Source organism: Pogona vitticeps, chromosome 1 (genome assembly GCF_051106095.1).
Source record: "Pogona vitticeps strain Pit_001003342236 chromosome 1, PviZW2.1, whole genome shotgun sequence".
In the NCBI taxonomy this organism is placed as follows: domain Eukaryota; kingdom Metazoa; phylum Chordata; class Lepidosauria; order Squamata; family Agamidae; genus Pogona; species Pogona vitticeps.
The window spans coordinates 294,130,466-294,149,275 of record NC_135783.1 but is presented as its reverse complement, the minus strand read 5'-3'; the positions used below and the strand labels follow the sequence as shown (position 1 = coordinate 294,149,275).

Below are 18,810 nucleotides of genomic sequence, written 5' to 3'. Positions count from 1 at the left end.
TTGTAGGAGGAAATTATCAGCCACACAAGCCAGGAATTTCTTGGAAGGGCCATACTTAGCAGAAATTGTCTCCCAACAATAAAAATCTCCCATCACTACTACGTTGTGTCTCTTTGAAAACGTTGCAATTTGGTTTTCAAAAGTTTCATCAGCTTCCTCACTTTGATTGGGCGGTCGGTAGTAGACCTCTTTTTTTTTTTTTTTTTTTTTTTTGCCCCCACTAGATTGTTTGAGATGCTCTCCTCCTCCTGTATTTCTGTGCAGGAATGTGTATATTTGACATATACTGCAACTCCACCTCCCTTTTTATTCTCTCTGTTCGTTTTTTTAACATCCTGAGACTTCAGTTTTTCCTTCTGAATAAGATTCATTGGATACATCAGTTCCTTTTATTCGTTTTGTTCCATGTTTTCTTACTCCTTCAACAGAAATCCTATTCTATAGTCCATCAGTTTTCTGTGAATTACAAAGTGCATACAGAGAGATTTAGGAGGATGATAACTACCATATATCGACCTGTAGCAATTGCAGTGTCAGCACCAGAAACAAATATTGGGAGAAAGTAATAAGGACCAAAGTACAGGGGAAAGGGGAGGTTTCCTGAATGTATTACGTTTCTAAAAGATAAATTAATGTATATTTGACGATAATTTTGCCAACACTTACATATTTTCATTGAAGTAAATTTCACCTATTTTGTTAGTTAATATTTCAAGGTCATGTTTAGAATTAAAGCCATATTTTAATTTATAGTTTATTGTTCATTTATAATTTTTACATACTTACTGAAATCCATGTGTATGTGTGTTGCACAGATAAGTAACAGGTTTTTATTTCATTCATCAATCTATTCATCAAATGACTTTTTTACCATATTTTATTCATACTTTTATTCTGAATTAAAAACCTGTGAGCATTCTGACATTAGTGCTGAGAATCACTGGCTTACTCAACAAATCAAATGTTTTGTCGTCAGAAAGTAAAATGTGCAATCAGCAGTATGACCCTTTTTTTCCCAGATGAAGTGAACAGGCTTGTCATCTCATTCATAAGATTTTTTTTTGATTTTTTTTTTCAGAACTACAGGCAGCAAACTTGTTGTTAAAGACAAGGAACTGCAACATACTTCTCCTTACAGGTAAAAATTTTCCTGGAACTTTCAACAGAGTTCTAAATTTGGCAAGAACAATGTTTTGCAGAAAATAACACCTTCCCCCCCCCAAACTGTTCAATTCTTTATTTAATTGTCCAATTACATAAATTGCTTTTAAAAATGGACCTACTTTAAGAATATGACATACTAGATGAGTTATTTGCAAATTTCTTTACAGCCAGCTAGTTATTCAGTGTTTGCTGCATGTCTTGTCCTTCTCAAAGGAAAGACATTAAATAGATTTGTGCACAAATTACACAGGTCTTGAGATCAAAAAGTGCACACTGTCTTGTTCTCAGATAGAGGCAAGGAATCTAGAAATGTCAAAATCCTCATCAATGTTTCATCTTGCCAAGAAAACCACACCTGAGGAGAATAATGAACTTAGCAAATATTTGTTTCACCCTGTCTCATAGTGAATGAAATATTTTAAAACTGTGCCCTTAACAGAAAACCTGATTTAACCTCACAAATTAATCAATGAATCTTTAGCAGATGTACTTTCTCATTTAGCATCAATGCCACGTATGTCACTGGTTCCATTCTAATAATATAGCAAGCAATACAGAATGCAGATTTTTTTTATTCATTACAACTGTAGGAGGAAATGAGAAAGATCTTCTAATTCATTATGATACATTCAACAGTTACCACAGACAATAAATTTCAAAAACGTGGTTGTTGTTTTGGAATTACATTAAGAAGCATACATATTCCAAAATTTGAGGTCAAAACACAGACAGTAGTGTGTGACCTTATCCATGGGGAATTGGTTTCAAGGCCCCCCATACTGAAAAACACAGAACACTATGTTACTAATGCCCAATGATATAGTGGAAATATATTTCTCTACCGAATGCTATACATATTCTCTGGCGCCCTTTAGTAGCCAGTTCTGGTAACCCATATATATAAACGGGTTACCAGAACTGTATATAGGGGGATTTTTCTTTTAATATTATAAATATTTTCAGACTGTGGATAAGTGAATCAGCAGATACTGATCCCATGGATAAGAGGGTCCTATTTAAATTCTATTCAATCATCGTGCTATCTAGCAGTATCAACACAGATAGAAAGGAGAAACTATCCCCATTCTTGTCACTTTTTCCATGCAAGCAGAGATGAAACTGAAGAGAAGTTTCTGCTCACATGGAGACTCTATACAGTACATGGAAAAGCAACCAGATTTTATAAGGAAGGCCCTGGCTGTTCCCCTTGTTTGTGTTGAGAATTGTGGTAACGATGGAATATGGCTGTAGTTGCTCTGAAATACAGTGGTGCCTCGCTAGATGATTGCCTCGTAGGACAAAAAACCTGCAAGACGTTTGGTTTTGCGATCACTATGGTGCCTCGCAAGACGTTTTTTCTATGACTGTGCATCGCAAGATGGGTTTGTTTGTTTTTTTTAAACCAATGCTTCGCAAGACTTTTTTTTTTAGACCGATGCATAGGGAACCTCGCAAGACTATTTTTTCACAAGACGACAATTTTCGTGAAACGAATTAAAATCGTCTTGCGAGGCACCACTGTATTATACTAATGCTGTATTTTTAAATAAAAACAGGGAACAAACAATTATTCAAGAAGACCCGAATCATTATCTTACACTATATACTGATCACAAGATTTGTCACTAAATATGACTGTAGTGGGGTTTAGCATGTTAAGCACCCCAGAATCTTAAAACAGTACAGATGTTTATCTCAGACTAGCAAATAACTTTTATTTGCATAAGATACATGCAATAAACCCAATTTCAACGATGAACTGACTAAGCTGCCTTAAGGAAACCAATCTCAATGTCTTCGCACACTGATATGTAATATAAATATTATAACACTACTTTTATTAGTTTTTTTTAATGAATACTACAATATTCAGTATTTTCCCTTTCCCTGTCTTCTTTTTACCCTGCCCTGCTGCACAAAAAACACACCCATGGTGGCAGCTAGTTTCTAAATCCCTCAACATACTGGCTTCTCTCTTGCTCCTTTGAAAATCTGGTGCTCATAACGGGCTGCAGCACTTCAAATATCTAAAAAACAAAACACCTCCGAACCACTCTCTTTTGGCTCTTTGCTGAGGTATAACTTTCCACAGGAAAGATCCTCTCTGGACTGGGACCAATTGCCACAGCACCCTAATGTGCAATTACACTCTTGGAACACAGGGCAAAACATTTGGAGCCTCCTCCCTGCATATTCAACTCCCTATATACAAATATGCTGAGGGAGGGAGGGATGGACAGAGAGGGGGAATTTGTTCCCAAACTGTTGAAATTAAATAATTCTCCACCACCCCAAAATGTGAGCTCCCCTACTAGATGACATATCAATCTTAAGCACACAAAAAGAGACAATATTCTCTTTAGAATACAATGATCAACCCAATAACAGAAAGTATTCATTGTACAGTGGTGCCTCGCTTAACGAGCGCCTCGCTGAGCGATGAAATTGCTTAACGAGGGGCTCTGGGCCATCGCTGGAGCATTCGCTCAGCGATGGCCCCTATGGCGTTTTTTCGCTTTGCGATATTCACTAAGCGATTCGCTTAGCGAATATCGCATAACAAAGCGGGGGAGAACAGCTGATCGGCGGTTCCAAAATGGCCGCTGGGAGGTCCACGCCGCATTTTCGCGCCCTGCCCTCGCTTACCGAGGACGCGAAAATGGCGGCGCTATGGAAGAACATCGCTTAACGGTGAGTTTTAAAGCCATAGGAACGCATTGAACAAAGTTCAATGCATTTCTATGGCTTTTTTAATTCTGTTTAGTGATGTTTTGCTATAGCGAAGGTTAATCCGGAACGGATTAACCTCGCTATGCGAGGCACCACTGTACTTTATTCTATAGTGCATATATTTATGAGGGGGTGCTAATAAGTACTGAGCCTTTCCCAGAAAAAAATTGAGCTAGGAAGCTGCAACTGCCACACTATTCTACACATTCCCCAAGGAAGTCAATGCACTTGCGACATCTGTCTTGCAGCTTCTTAAGTCCCTGCAAATAAAATTCTTCCAACTGCTGGTGTAACCACACATTTGCAGCATTAGTTGCCTCCAGAAGACTCCCAAATCAATGTCTCTTTAGGTGTTTTTTGAGTTTGGGGAACAGATAATAGTCAGAAGGAGCCAGGTCAGGAGAATAGGGTGGATGGGGCATCACTTGAAGGCCTAAGGAAGTCAGTTTTGCCATTATTTCACCTGCAGTGTGTGATGAGGCATTGTCATGCAACAGAGTAACATCCTTGGAGAGCTTTCCTCAACGTTTTTAATTAATGAGGTTGAAGTGGTGGGAGCCTTAGGTGGGAGTGACCACACTCTCTTGGAATTTGTTATACAGTAGGAAGGCAAAGCCAAGTGCAGCCAAACACACTTCCAGACTTTAAGAAGGCCAATTTCAGTAAACTTAGGGAATTACTGGCTGTACTTCCATGGACAAAGATACTGAAAGAGAAGGGAGTTCAGGATGGATGGGAATTTCTTGAAAGGGAGATATTAAAGGCACAATCTAAAACTGTTCCAATAAGAAGGAAAAACGGGAGATGTTTAAAGAAACCAGAATGGTTAAAAAACTTTCAACTGAACTAAGTGTTAAAAAAACATGTACAAGAAATGGAAAAAAAATTAGAAGTGAAGGCTTTGATGGTGTGAATAATGCAATACTATGGATCATTCTAACAGAAATGGACATGCCACAACATTTCATTGTTCTATCATGTAACCTATAATCTGGAAAAGAGGCTAGAACAGAACATAAAGAAACAGAACAGTTTCCCACCGGCAACAGTGTCACAACTGTGTCTTTTTTCTTCCTATCTGCTCAGTCTAGATGCCGACTCTAGATAAGATTCAGATGAATGAAGAGTGAAAATTGGTGGAAAAGAATCAATAATTTAAGAAATGTAGATACTATATTACTGACAGAAAATAACAATGATCTAAAATTACTACTGAGTAAGATAGAGACGTGGTGGCACTGCGGGTTAAACTGCAGAAGCCTCTGTGCTGCAAGATCAGAAGACCAGCAGTTGTAAGATTGAATCCACATGACGGAGTGAGCTCCCGTCGCTTGTCCCAGTTCCTGCCAACCCAGCAGTTTGAAAGCATGTAACAATGAGAGTAGATAAATAGGTACCACCTCAGTGGGAAGGTAACGGCGTTCCATATCTAGTCACGCTGGCCACGTGACCACGGAAACTGTCTTCAGACAAACGCTGGCTCTATGGCTTGGAAATGGGAATGAGCACCACGCCCTAGTCAGACACAACTGGACTAAATGTCAAGGGGAATCTTTACCTTTACCTTAAGATAGAAGAAGAAAGTGTAAAGGAGTGGAACTTTATGAAAACTTAAATGATGACTATGGAAGAATTACATAGCTTTCACACTGATGATGAAGAAACTGAAATTGTTGAAGATTGTCTATACGTCAGTTCAACATCAACCAAAGTGGAGTACAGCCAGGAAATTAGAAGACTGAATGGCAACAATTATGAAACAGAGAAACATTTCTCAAATGTAAGTATGCATTGCTGGAGACCAAGGCCAAAATCATGTTTATTATGTACGGATGTGAAAGCTGGAAGATGAAGAAATCTGGCAGAAAAAAATGTGGTAGAGAGCTTCACAGACACCATGGACAGCCAAAAAGGCATAAAAATGCATGCCAGCATACTACCATAAGAAAGTTCTGGTAAACCACTTATGAATATTTTATATCTAGGAAGCAGTGGGAACCATCTCTGTATGTTGGAACAGACCTGATGATACATAATCATTAAGTGAGGCAAATCAAGATTGAACTCTCACTCAAAGCTAAAATTAGTAAAACTGCAACTGTTATACTTTAGATATGAGAAGACAAGACTCACTGTAAAAAAACAGGAATGCTGGAAAAGTTGAACGCAGCAAGAGAAGGGGGAAATTTAACATGAGATCAATATTCCTAAATTGCACAGCCACATGGCTGCGCAGCTGAGGCAGAGTTGCCACCCATTTGCTTCCAATCACAGTCGGGGTCCTGCCCCACACTAGCGGAAAATTAGAGGGAATGTTGCATGAGACGGATTAACTCATTAGAGGAAGCTAATGCTTTTAGTCTGCAAGACCTGAGCAGGGCTGATCGTGACAGGAGTTTAAAGGTCATTAATTCACAGGTCGCTGTAAGCCAGAAATAACTTACCAGCACATGACAATAAGAACAAAATAGCCTCCTGCATATAGCTCCATTTTTCAAAAAGCACCATAAAGTTTCAAATCAGATTGTGATACAGAAAGGCTGCTGCTGTATTTTCCATTTCTGTGTTTTCCATTTCACAGTGTGGCTTTTTTTAAATTTTTGTGTACGTATTGATCTTTTAATTATGTTAACCACCATTGTATACTCATTGTTTTCAACTTTAAATATTGTCTTTCATTGTTGTAAGCCGCCTTGGGTCCTTTTCAAGGTGAAAGGTGGGATACTTCAAAAAATAATAATAAATAAAATAAACAGACAACTGCTAGCTTGGAAGCACCTAAAGCACCTTTCTATATTAAGGACATTATAAACAAGTAACACATAAAAACATAAGGTCAATCACTGGACAACTTAAATGGACTCTCTGTGCTCTTACTGTCAAGAGATTTATATTACAACTGTGGAAGACAAATACCCACCCCCAATAACTCAATGGATGAAGAACCTTACATTATTTACATATTAATATATCATCCATAGATGACACCTTGCAACTAATGTTTTAGATATCTGGAAGCTTTTTATACAAGTGTACATAGAAGTATTATTCTTTCCCCCTCTCTCTCGCTTTTTTTCATTAGCATTATTATTATGGACTAGGACTCAGGAGACATAGGTCTGATTCCTCAGCTCTGCCATGGAAATTCACAGAGTGGTGAAACTGGCAAGACCACTCCTAAAATACTTCACTTACCTTGAAATCCCTATTAGGCCTGCTAATGTTATGTGCTGACCAGTTTTGATTTGGCAGTATATAACATTATTATGTATCTTGTTTCACAGTACCCCTTCTCAGTTTTTGTTCTTTTTTATTTGTTTTTTTGTTTTTTTAAAAATGCAAGAGCCCTGCTATATTAGCCCCACAAATGATAGATTAGATTAGGCATCCTTCAGTCTCGAGAGACTATGGTAACATACTCTGAATAGGTCTTGGAACAGTGTCTAGTGTGGCTGAGAAGGCCAATTCAAGAGTGACAATCCCTTCCAGACTGAAGACAAATACAATCTGTCCCCTGTCCAGCTCCCTGATTTTTCTGCTTTCGAGACTGCCTCTTTGCCTCGGCCTGCTGAACAAGTGTCTCTTCAAAATGGGAGAGGCCGTGATGCACCACCTGCCTCCAGGCTGAACACTCAGATGTCAGTTTCCCATCTGTTGAGGTCTACTCCTAAGGCCTTCAGATCCCGCTTGCAGATATCCTTGTATCGCAGCTGTGGTCTCCCTTTGGGGCGATTTCCCTGCACTAATTATTCATAGAGGAGATCTTTTGGCATTCGGCCATCAGCCATTCTCACAACATGCCTGAGCCAACATAGATGTCGCTGTTTCAGTAATATATACCGTACATGCTAAAAATTCCAGCTCATTCTAGGACTACTCTGTTTGGAACTTTGTCCTGCTAGGTGATGCCAAAAATGCGTCAGAGACAACGCATATGGAACATCTCATTCAGCGTTCTGTTTCCAACCGAGGCTAACAAGGTACCTTTGGGAAAAATACAAGACAACAATGAAAGCAATGACATATAATTTCTGGATCTTGAGGTTTACACATGCATGACTGATCAATGCCTAGCAATATTCATAGATTTGTCTAATCTCATTATGAAAAATAATTATCTAAGGGCCATCAACATATTTTAAGCAGCAATATTCATAAATTATGTCTTCTATAAACTAGTTTGTCCATTCTGGGGCCCCTGCAAAGCAGTTTTACATCTTACAGTTTTTACATTTTTAGTAAACTGAAGGTCTAATACTAAGAAACAAAAATAACATATTTCAATTCACTTTCTCTACACCATGCATAATTTAATAAAAACTATTTAGAGAAAAAGTATTGTTGCCTATATAGTAATACCTTTTCTCTAAACTAAAAGCTTCACATGCCATGGGTTTTTTCTCTAGAAAATATATTCTAGCCTCTCCCTCCAGAATTTTAATTAATAATTCTTGTATCTCTTTCAGCTCAACAATCTTTTTGAGGTACCATCAGAGTGTACACAATATTGCATGTGCTCCCTCAACATAATATATTCATATAAATATACTGCAATATTGGCCAAAATTCTGTTCTTTAGTATAGTAAATCGCACTGGAGCAAGATAATTAATCAATGGGGATTTGGTGGGTCAACTTCTCTGTACGTTTCACTGATTTGAATGGGAATGGGTATACTCTAACAATGACTTACTTCACAATAAATGACAGTTCGAGTAGGCCCATTCAGAGAGCTGACTTACTAAACCTCTACTGATTCAGTGGACCTATTCTACTGCAGACTTGCTAGAATAAGCAACTGGATTTTGTCTACTATAAGTTTTATTTTTAAATCCTTTCTTAATAATCGTCAAAATAGTACAGTATTCACTGTTTAGATAGCTACTGCACGCTGGGTCAAAGTTTTCATTCAGCCATCCACCATCATTCCAAGATTTGCATTCCCCTTTATCAGCATTTCAAAATCTATTTATGTAAAAATGAAATGAGATATGACTTCTTTTTTTGGTTGCCACAGTGTGCACATATTTTTTACTAACATTCATTCTCTTGCCAATGGATTTGATTTAAATCACAATTTAAATTGCAATTTAAATAAAAATTCAGATTTTGGATAATTTACATTTAAAAATTCATTCTTGTGATTTAAATCAATATTTTTCTTAAAATCAATTATTTTTAATCCACCCTGCTTGTCACTGTTTTCCAGTTAAGCAGCCCAGACAGATTCTTTAAGATATATTCAGAGTTTCTTCATCTGTATTTTCACCAATCTAAGCAGTCCGGCATCATCTATAAAAACCTACCACCATACAGCTCCTCAACTCCAGGTTATATGAGAACCAGTTAAAAGCATTATTCCCTATTATGCAGATACTTGGATGATCCCACTTTTTCTTTCCTCCACTGTAAGAACTCCCCATTTATTCCTGTTTTGTGCTTCCCATTCTTTAGCAGGAAATAAGAGATCTATTCTTTTATTCCTACAGCTATAATTTACCTAGGAGGCTTTCTCCAAGAATTCTGTCAAAGACCTTTGACCTTTAGCCTAAGTCTAAGACACAGTCAGTACTGAAAGACTGTACACGTTTGCTTTTTTGCTCACTCTCTACCATCCAGTATTCATTACAACAAAGAGAAGACCAATCTAGTCCCTTCTCTGTGCAGAAGAGCAACAAACGTGTAGGGTTTACTTTGCCCTTCCTGATCAGAACACCTATGTGAATTCTATGAACCAGTCTCTATATTTCCTTTTCTCCTGCTTTCCCCCCAACCCCTTTCACTTTTGTGCCAGATCTGTAAGACTGCCTATTAATCTTTAACAGCAATTCAGACAGCCTTTTTCAGTTGAATAGCATGAGGACATGTTTTAAAATAACAATCAATTATACAGTGTCTACCAGAACAACTATATGTACATGACAAAGAACTTCCAAAAGTTAGCAAAGCAGAATTCCCATTTGTACAAGCCATACCACTTTTTCTTTAGCAAGACTGGCTACTCTACCTGACTGATTACATAACATTTCACCAGCTCTCTCAAAACAACTGAGTCTGTGATCAAAGGTCGCCTTGCCACTTATACATTCCTCAGTTTTTCAACCTTCAGCCCAAAACAACCCTAAAATCTATTCAGATACAACTACAAATCATGTAAAATGAAGGCCACTATAAATGCATCACTAGTAAGCATGGTGAAAAAAGTCATGACAAAGTTGCTGGCACATTAACAAGGTCAGTCCATGATATTTTACTACCTACAGCAGAAGAGCCAATAATACCCACTTGCACCCATCTAAGTAAAAGCACCTAGTGCCCAAAGCCAAACAAGTTATTTTGGCACCTTCAGTAGAAAATCCCAGGGCCCTAAATACTTAGCGACGTTAATCCTTTCTGGAAAAAACGTCGCTAAGTGATTTCATAGCTAAGCGATTTTTAAAAGCCCACAGAAACGCTTTGAAACGTGTTTAATGCGTTCTTATGGGCTTCAAAACTAACTTTAAGCGAAGATCCTCCATAGGTGCGGCCATTTTCAGTGCCTCTTAAGCGAGGCAAAACAGCAGGCGGCCATTTTGAAACCACCGATCAGCTGTTTAAAAAGGATTGCGGGGAACTTCACTTGAACTGTTTGCATTGCAAAAGCGGGAAGGAGCAACGTTCCCATCTGCTCTCCTTGTCAAGGGAGCCATTTCTCCTTCTCTCTCTCTTTTTTCTCGCCCGCCCGCCCGCCTGAGCACGCCACTGCTATCCTTGACCGAGTGTGTGGTGTGTGTATTTGCTCCAGATCCTGAAAAACATGATAATCAAAAGAATGAAGAAAAGCATAATAATGGCAGTAAGCCCAATATGGAATTGCAGATTTCTAGAGCTACAAGGCCTACAGGGATAATAGAGAATCCTGTTAAAAATTTCTTTGAAGAATCAAACTTCTAGACCACCAGAGCCAGCAGAATGTTGACATTGAAAGAAGGACAAATAAGTATATAAATACTCGTCAGAAAAGATAACCAGGGCAAGAAGCAAAGGAGGAGAATACCTTTAACGGAAGAAAACTCTACAGTGAGGGGAGGGGAGGATTTTTATTTTATTTTATTTTTGTATGTTGATGTGATTTCATAAAATATTTTTATCCCACCTTTCTCTTCAAAAAGGACCCAAGGTGGCTTACATCATTAAAAAGACAGTACTGTATCCGAAAGCTAGAACAGTAAATATACAAATACAGTGGTGCCTCACTTGACAACGATAATCTGTTCCAACAAAATCACTGTAGAACGAAATTGTCGTCAAGCGAAAGTAAAAAGCCCATTGAAATGCACTGAAAACCGCTCAATGCGTTCCAATGGGTGAAACACCTCAGTGTCCAGCAAAGATCCTGCATAGGGCGGCCATTTTCTGTTGCCTGTAAAGTGAAAAATCTGCCCTAAACACAGCGGGGAGCCATTTTGAACAGCGGGTGGCCATCTTGAAAACTTGACGAACAGCTGTTTTGATCGTCTTAAAGCGAAAAATCGGTTCCCAAAGCATGGAACCGATCATCATCAACCGGATTTTCCTTTTTAAACATTGTTTTGCGATTGCTATTGCGATCACAGAAACTTCATCGTTAAGCAATTTTGTTGTGGAGCGGGGTAATCGTCAAGCAGGGCACCACTGTATTTTAAAAGAATAGTTTAAAAGAAAAATTTTAAAAGAATTAAACAAGTATTATATTAAAAAGGTAAATAAAATTAATACTAAAACATATTCAAAACAACAGAGCAAAATAATCCATTAAAAACCCCTCTAATTCATTAAAAAAGCAATAATTAAAGTAAAGCCTGCCTGAAGAGAAAGGTCTTTGTCTGCTTGTGGAAGTACACTTATGCTCTAGTACAGTTTTTTACTTATAAATCTTTGTCATATTGCTCATAGAGGGTACTTAACTGAGATTTTAACATTTATAATTTTAGAGACTATTTTTTGTAATATGTTTATTCTTAACCTTTTTGCAACATTTAGAAAAATTACATTTTGTAATAATTTTAATGATTTTTGGATACCATAATTTTTGTTGGAACTTTTTAAGTTTGATTAGATTAGTAACTTATATTTTTATTTAGTTCATATACTTTTTCTATTCTTATTTCTATAACTTTGTGTTAAGTTTTATAGTTAAGTTTTATTATATATATATATATATATATATATATATATATATATATATATATATATATATATATATATATATATATATATATATATATATATATATATATATATATATATATATATATATATATATATATAACCATATACCCATTTAAACATATAATCATTTACACTGATCAGCCATATTAAAACTACTGTAAAGTGGTAAAGTGAATAGCATTGATTATATTGTTACAATGGCACTTGTCAAGGGATGGGATATTCTAGGCAGCAAGTGAACAGGCAGTTAATGAATTTCATGTGTTAGAAGCAGGAAATACAGATAAGCGAAAAAAATCTGAATGACTTTGACAAAGGCCAAATAGTGATAGTTAAACAACTGGGTCGCAGCATCTCCAAAACAGTAAGTCTTGTGAGGTGTTCCTGTTATGGAGTGATTATTACCTATCAAAAGGAAATGACAACTGATGAACTGGCATTAGGTTTGCGGGCACCGAAGGCTCATTGATGCATGTGAGGAGCGAAGGCTAGCCCCTCTGGTCCTATCATGCAAAAGAGCTACTATAGCTCAAATTGCTTAAAATCTTAAAGATGGCCATGATAGAAAGGTGTCAGAACACACAGTGCATCAGTCTGCTGTGTATGGGGATGCATAGCCCATGATGTCCCCTGTCTACCACTGAAAGTGCCTACAATGTGGATGTGAGCATCAGAACAGGACCATGGAACAAGGAAAGAAGGTTGCCTGGTCTACTAAATCATGTTTTCTTTTAGATCAGATGGATGGTCAGGTGCATGAGCTTCATCTATCTTGGAAAGAGATGGCAGCAAGAGGCACTACAGGCAGAAGGCAGAGGCAGTGAGCAATGTTATGCTCTGGGAAATGTTCTGCTGGAAAACCTTGAGTCCTGGCATTCAAGTGGATGTTACTTTGACAGGTATCGCCTACCTAGAGACTGTGGCAAACCACCTACACTCCTTCATGTGGTGTTCCCTGATGACAGTGGCCTCTTTCAACAGGATAACGCACCCTGACACAATGCAAAAATTGTTCAGAATGGTTTGAGGGACCATTCGGCCTCCAAATTTCCCAGATCTCAATCTGATTGAGCATCTATGGGATGTGCTGGAACGCAAAATCTGATCCATGGAAGCCCCGTTTCACAACTTGCAGGACTTAAAGGATATGCTGCTAATGTCTTGATGCCAAATACCACAGGACACATTCAGAGGTCTTAGGAAGTCCATGCCTCAGTGCATCTGAGGTGTTCTGGCAGCACAAGGGGGACCTACATGATGTTAGGCTGTGGTTTTAATGTTGTGTCTGATCAGTGCATAACAACTGCTTTTATATGCCAATTCAATAAAAGAAAGAAAAGCTGAGACTTTTTGGTCATTTCATTTATCTGTCTTGCTTGATCAAATAGATAAAAAGGATATTCAGGAGAAGGAAGGATTATACAAAGTGCAGAACATTCCTCTGGATCACAATGGATTAACCCACCCTCTGAAATATATGTCAGCTGTGAGGACACAGCTGATATTTCCCTGGAGATCTATAAGGATTAGGCTTCAGGTTGCCTGATCTGACACCTACTACTCTATGTTAGAAATATGTGCTCTCAAAAGCAGGGATGTGTGTGAACTTGCCACTTCCAGCAACCTAGGAAACCATTTCAGTTAAGTTAATAGTGAGCCAAGCCTGCCCATTGGGGACACAAGGAAGAAGGGAACAGGCACAAACTTCAAGCCAGCAAAAAGTTCCTGCTCTGCCAAGGCTACCCATAAACAAGATTTTCAAAACAAAAGCAAGATGTTAAACCAAAAAATCAGCAAAGGTTCAGAAAATGTCAGGGCACATGTAGTTTGCACCTCCAGATGAAACAGAAATGCATAAGAGAGAGATTCTGAAAGCTGGGAGGCAGTACATATGACGCTTCTCTGGAAATACTCTTAGAATCCAAACAAAAGAGAAGAACCAAAATGAAAGAACCTTCTCCTTCTGTTTTAAGCATTAAAAAGTCATACAAACAGGAAGCACTGTATATTCCTGAAAAAGAACACCAACAAGAAAACATACCATTAATTCTTGCAGCCCATCCCCCGAAACTGCTGTCTTTACAGTACATGAGTAGTCTTTAAACATTTACCTTCTATGGAAGATAGTGTGCAATTCCAGTTTGAAGAAGCTTATAATGGACTCTTCTATCGGAAAACACATCATTACAGGATAAATGATAAATCCTGTAAGTCATGGAATATCACAAAACTTTACAACTACCAAAATCTTTTGTTGTGTAGAACTAGAAGGAATTGTCTTGTTTTCAGACTCCATCTTTACAATAATTACACTGATACCAAATCTAGTTGGAAGGTCAACATATAAGCATTCACAAAGGATGGCAACCAATAGAAACATTGTTTGTTGTACAATCCCAATTCAAATATGAACAATGGTAGCACCAGCAATTATAACAGTACATCTCAGTGGTACGTCTCTACTACATGTTGCAATAATTTATTTCCATGTCTTTGTAATATTCCTGAATAGCCTGTTTCACCAAGTATCCAAGGGAGAAAATCTTCTTAGACTGTGCACAGGAAAAAAAACCTATGCTGATGTCAGAATATTTTTTCACTTTCCTAAAAATAGCTACAGTAGTACCTTACAGCTTATGTTCAACATGCCCAAGACACCAGCCTTATCCTTGCGCGTTACTGCAGTCCAGAGGATAACCCAAAGCATCTTGATACCAGCGACCTTTAAATGTACTGGCTGATCTGTATAAACATTTCTATTGGCTGCCATACAACTATGGAACGTCTTTCCTGAAGAAGCACAGAAAAACAAAAACATGAATTTCTGAAAAACACTAAACGTGGTTATCCTTGAATTGAACTGCGTGAATAACTAGGAAAGCAAGAGTATATTATAATTTTGTTCTTTTCTTTGTTTTTTTGTTTTTAGCTAATCCAATTTATTTTATTTATTTATTTATTTAAAATATTTTTATTGCACCTTTCTCCTTAAAGGACCCAAGGCAGATATATAATAGTATCAGAACTACTTCAAATGATATCACAAGCAGTGGGCAGAATACCTACAACCAAAGAATTTTAGTCCTGCAATTAAAAATATATTTAAGCTGGCTATACAGCTGCATATATCACTTCGGGCCATGTACTATAGAACTAAAATATCAACTACACAAACAGAGAATATGGATAGTAATAACAGATTTCAATTAAACGCTACTGTGGTGGTGTGCTGTTAAATCAGAAATGACTTATAGTAACCTTAATAATATAATAATTAATAACCTTTCAAGGTAAGTGAGATATTTAAGAAGTGGTTTTATTAGGTCCACTTCACAGTGAATTTCCATGGCTAAGCAGGGATTCAGACCCAGATCTCCTGAGTTCTAGTCCATCACTCTATCTGCACATTCAGTGTGAAATTGAAACTAAACAACAACCCTCTCAATACTTCTAGCCTTTCCTGAATAAATTAACAGAATAATTATAGATGGTTCATTAACAATATTCACAAACACTTTACTATGACATTAAAATAACTCAATAGTGCATACTATATTGATGAACAAAATTTTAGTGACTCTAGAGCACAAGGCAAATTCATCTTCCTTGCTAAGTAATTATACACAAAAAACAATGAGATGGTTACACTTTTCTGAAACATGAATGTGACTCTAACTCAAATACTCAATTGCGATTTATTTTAAGAAATAGAGAAAACATCTTCACATGAACACCCAAACTGTAACTGTTAACTTATAGCAGCTAAAAACATTAAAATTAAACAACCATCTTTGAAAGATTTTATGACATTTTATTGTAGAGTGAGATCTGTATCAATAAGATAAATATAGAAACTTTACATAGTTCCAGCAATTTGACTTTCATGCCTTGCCAAGGCACACCAGCCAAATTTATCCCTCCCAAGATTTATAATTTTTTATAGCAAAAGCTTCTAGAACTTTATATTCTGTCACTTTATAATCTGTTACAGCGAAAGGCATAGCAGAAAGAAAGAATAGCATTTCAAATCAAAATGTATTCTACTGGCAGCCGGTGATGATGAAAATCAGGGGCTGGTATTTTCAGTACCAAGAAAAGAGAACACTGATCATTCAGACTCTGGGATTCCCTCTGTCATATTCAGACTCAGGAAGGTTCCAAGCAGCTATTCATAAACAGACCATAGGCTCCTGAAAAATCTGGGACAGCTAAGTTCGCAGTACGTGCATATAGAACATTTTCTTAACAGAGCAGCATTTTTATTTAATATCACAAAACTAAATAAGTTTCTGATTTGCTATTTAACTCCTATTTTATCCCAGATCATCCTGCTCACCAAGGCTATGTAATGGACAAAAATCCACTTTCACTATGTTCCCTTTAAGAAGATGAACAAAAATATGTGCAAGAAAAATTCCTCTTCAGGATTTTAAAACATCCACTCACCCACATTCCCCCTCCCACCCATCACCACACATCTCCAATTTAATCTTGGAGATCATTCAAAGCTTTCAGCTTCATTTCCCAATATACTGTTCACTTCTCAAAAGCCACAATTTAAAAGGAATATATACACCTTTAATATTAGAATAGGGGGAAAATAAACCTCTAATGTCTATGTTACATGGCTTAGCTATGCTATAGAAAAATCTTTCAAAACAAATGCAAGGCTGACATCAAAAGCCAGTATCGCCAGTCTAATGTCAAGGCTTCACCACCTTTGGTATTCACCCACACCAAACCCTATCTAAAGCACACACACACCAGCCCACAAATCTTCCTTCTGCTGTGTGTCCTCCTCCTCTTCCACCTATCCAAAAGCAGAAAAGCATGTGGTAATTTATACCATCTCTCACTTTCTCTCTCTCACCTGGGCCTGTGTTGTCCAAAAAAAGTAGGCAAGCAGACAGAAGTAGCTGCTCCTGGATTGGGTTAGTGATAGTGCATGAGAGAGACAGTCCTCAAAGAGCAACCAGAAGCTCTTCTCCCTCACCCAATTGGCAGTGAAGGGCTGGATCCACTGGGCCTATGCTGCTGATAAGATAGCACAAGGGAAATAGTACTAGATGTTCCTTACTGCCGCTTTTGTTCTCATGCACCCGCTCACATGAGCAACAGTGGCAAGAAACAGCCACTGCCTCCAACTCACCTGCTACCTTTGAACAGTGCCGTGTGCCCGATCCAATGTACTAGGCTGTTCAGAGAGAAGACAAATGGAGAGGAAGCAACTCCTTGCAACCTTCTCCGCTACTCTTCACCCTCTGGGATGAGCAACAGTCACAGATCCTTTGCAAGGAGCAGCAATTACAGCCTCAGCTGACTCGCTGTCTCCCCCTGGACGGCCAAGCTAAACGGGCCCAATGCTCACTGCCGCACCAGTGTGGAGGCGTTGGTAGCTTTTTCTGCCTGTTCCGTTGCCCACATGAATGGAGGTGAGATGGAGGTGGCTGTTCGCTCTTTTATTCTGGGGCACCACAGCTAAGAAAACTGGGCCCGCTGAGGGGAAAAACGAGCAGCCCTATCGAGGAGTTTTTTTTGGGGGGGGGGCGCAGGGTACATCCACACCGGCTGGAAACAGCTTTGTTTCTATGACGCTCCATGCACATACACGCAGGCATAATCTCCTACTGGGCTGATGGATCAGAACAGTAAGAAAATAAGATTTGGCAAAAGAACCTACTATTTAAAATGGCCCAGAATCAAGGAATTCGCCCCTTTAAAAAAAACACACGAAGGCCTCTAAAGAGAGAGAAAGGAACCATGCCGTTTCCCTGCCCACAGCTCGGCTGGGCATCGACTCTTCCCAAGCACCTTTGCACCTGGATCTCCCTTCGCGCCCCAGGCAAACCCGGCATCTCACGAACCCTCCCTCTCCCTCGCCCCCCCCATCCCCCGGGCACAAGCCTTTCCTCCTTTTCTCTCTCTCTCTCTCCCCTCTCTTTCCCTTCGGTTATTTACGGGCCAGTCCCCAGCGGGAGCGGCGAACTTGAGGCTGCGGCAGTGAGCAGCCTCCCGCCCGCATGCGGCAGCAACAGCGGCGCCCAATCCCCACCATACGTTCTCCCAACCAAGCCAGTTTTTCCCGTCCTCCTGGTCTTCTACCGTTGCCGGCAGCGGCGGGTGTGCTGCCAAGGCCGAGTCAGGGACTCAGAAAGAAGCCGGGTTGGCGGCGCTCAGGCTCCCCGGGCAACGGCGGCGGCGGCGAAGACGAGGCGAGCTAAGAAGGACGAAGCCGTAGAAGCAGCCCTAGCGGCGGCGGCAGCGGCTGAGGTGGCAGTTGGTGGTGGTAGCAGCGGCGGCGGCGGCGGCAGGGACACCCAGCACCGAGCGGCCTGACGGTGAGCCCCGACCCGTAGCCACCTCTGCCCCGCTCCCCAGCAGCGGTTCATTACCTGTGAGGACCCCGACGCGGATTTGGTGGTCGTGGTTCGTTAAAATCATCCCCTCCGACGCCATGTTTCCCAGCGCAGCCACCGCACTGACAGCGAGGCGGGTGGGGGGGAGTGGGGGGGAGAAGGAGCGCGAGCGCGGGGAAGGGGGAGAAAGGGGAGAGGGAAAGCGCGTGAGGTGGAGCCAGCGGGGAAAGGGGGGGAGTAGGCGGGCCCAGGTTCCAAAGAGGCGGTCCTGTGGGGCGCACGCGCCCGGCAGAAATGCATGTGAAGGGGCGTGGCCAACCCCCCCTCCCCCGGCGGAAGGCGGGGCCTCAGGGAGGTCGGGCGAACGGAGG

At 39.6% G+C, this 18,810-nt stretch overlaps 1 protein-coding gene across 48 annotated transcripts in view; it reads right to left on the bottom strand.

Moving 5' to 3' along the window:
• The window catches only part of GPHN (gephyrin), a 454,199-nt gene that overhangs the window by 433,559 nt on the left and 1,830 nt on the right, over positions 1–18,810 (bottom strand). For 7 of the 48 annotated variants that reach the window (XM_072986100.2, XM_072986102.2, XM_072986107.2 and 4 more), the window contains exon 1: positions 18,476–18,640. The exons of 3 other annotated variants lie outside the window; for them this stretch is intronic. In XM_072986100.2, the coding sequence (XP_072842201.2) occupies positions 18,476–18,539 (64 nt within the window). In that variant the 5' untranslated portion in view covers positions 18,540–18,640. Of the gene's footprint in view, positions 1–17,232; positions 17,386–18,475; positions 18,792–18,810 lie in introns of those variants that run through there. 38 more of the 48 variants (XM_072986109.2, XM_078390336.1, XM_078390232.1 and 35 more) reach the window with 20 other exon arrangements.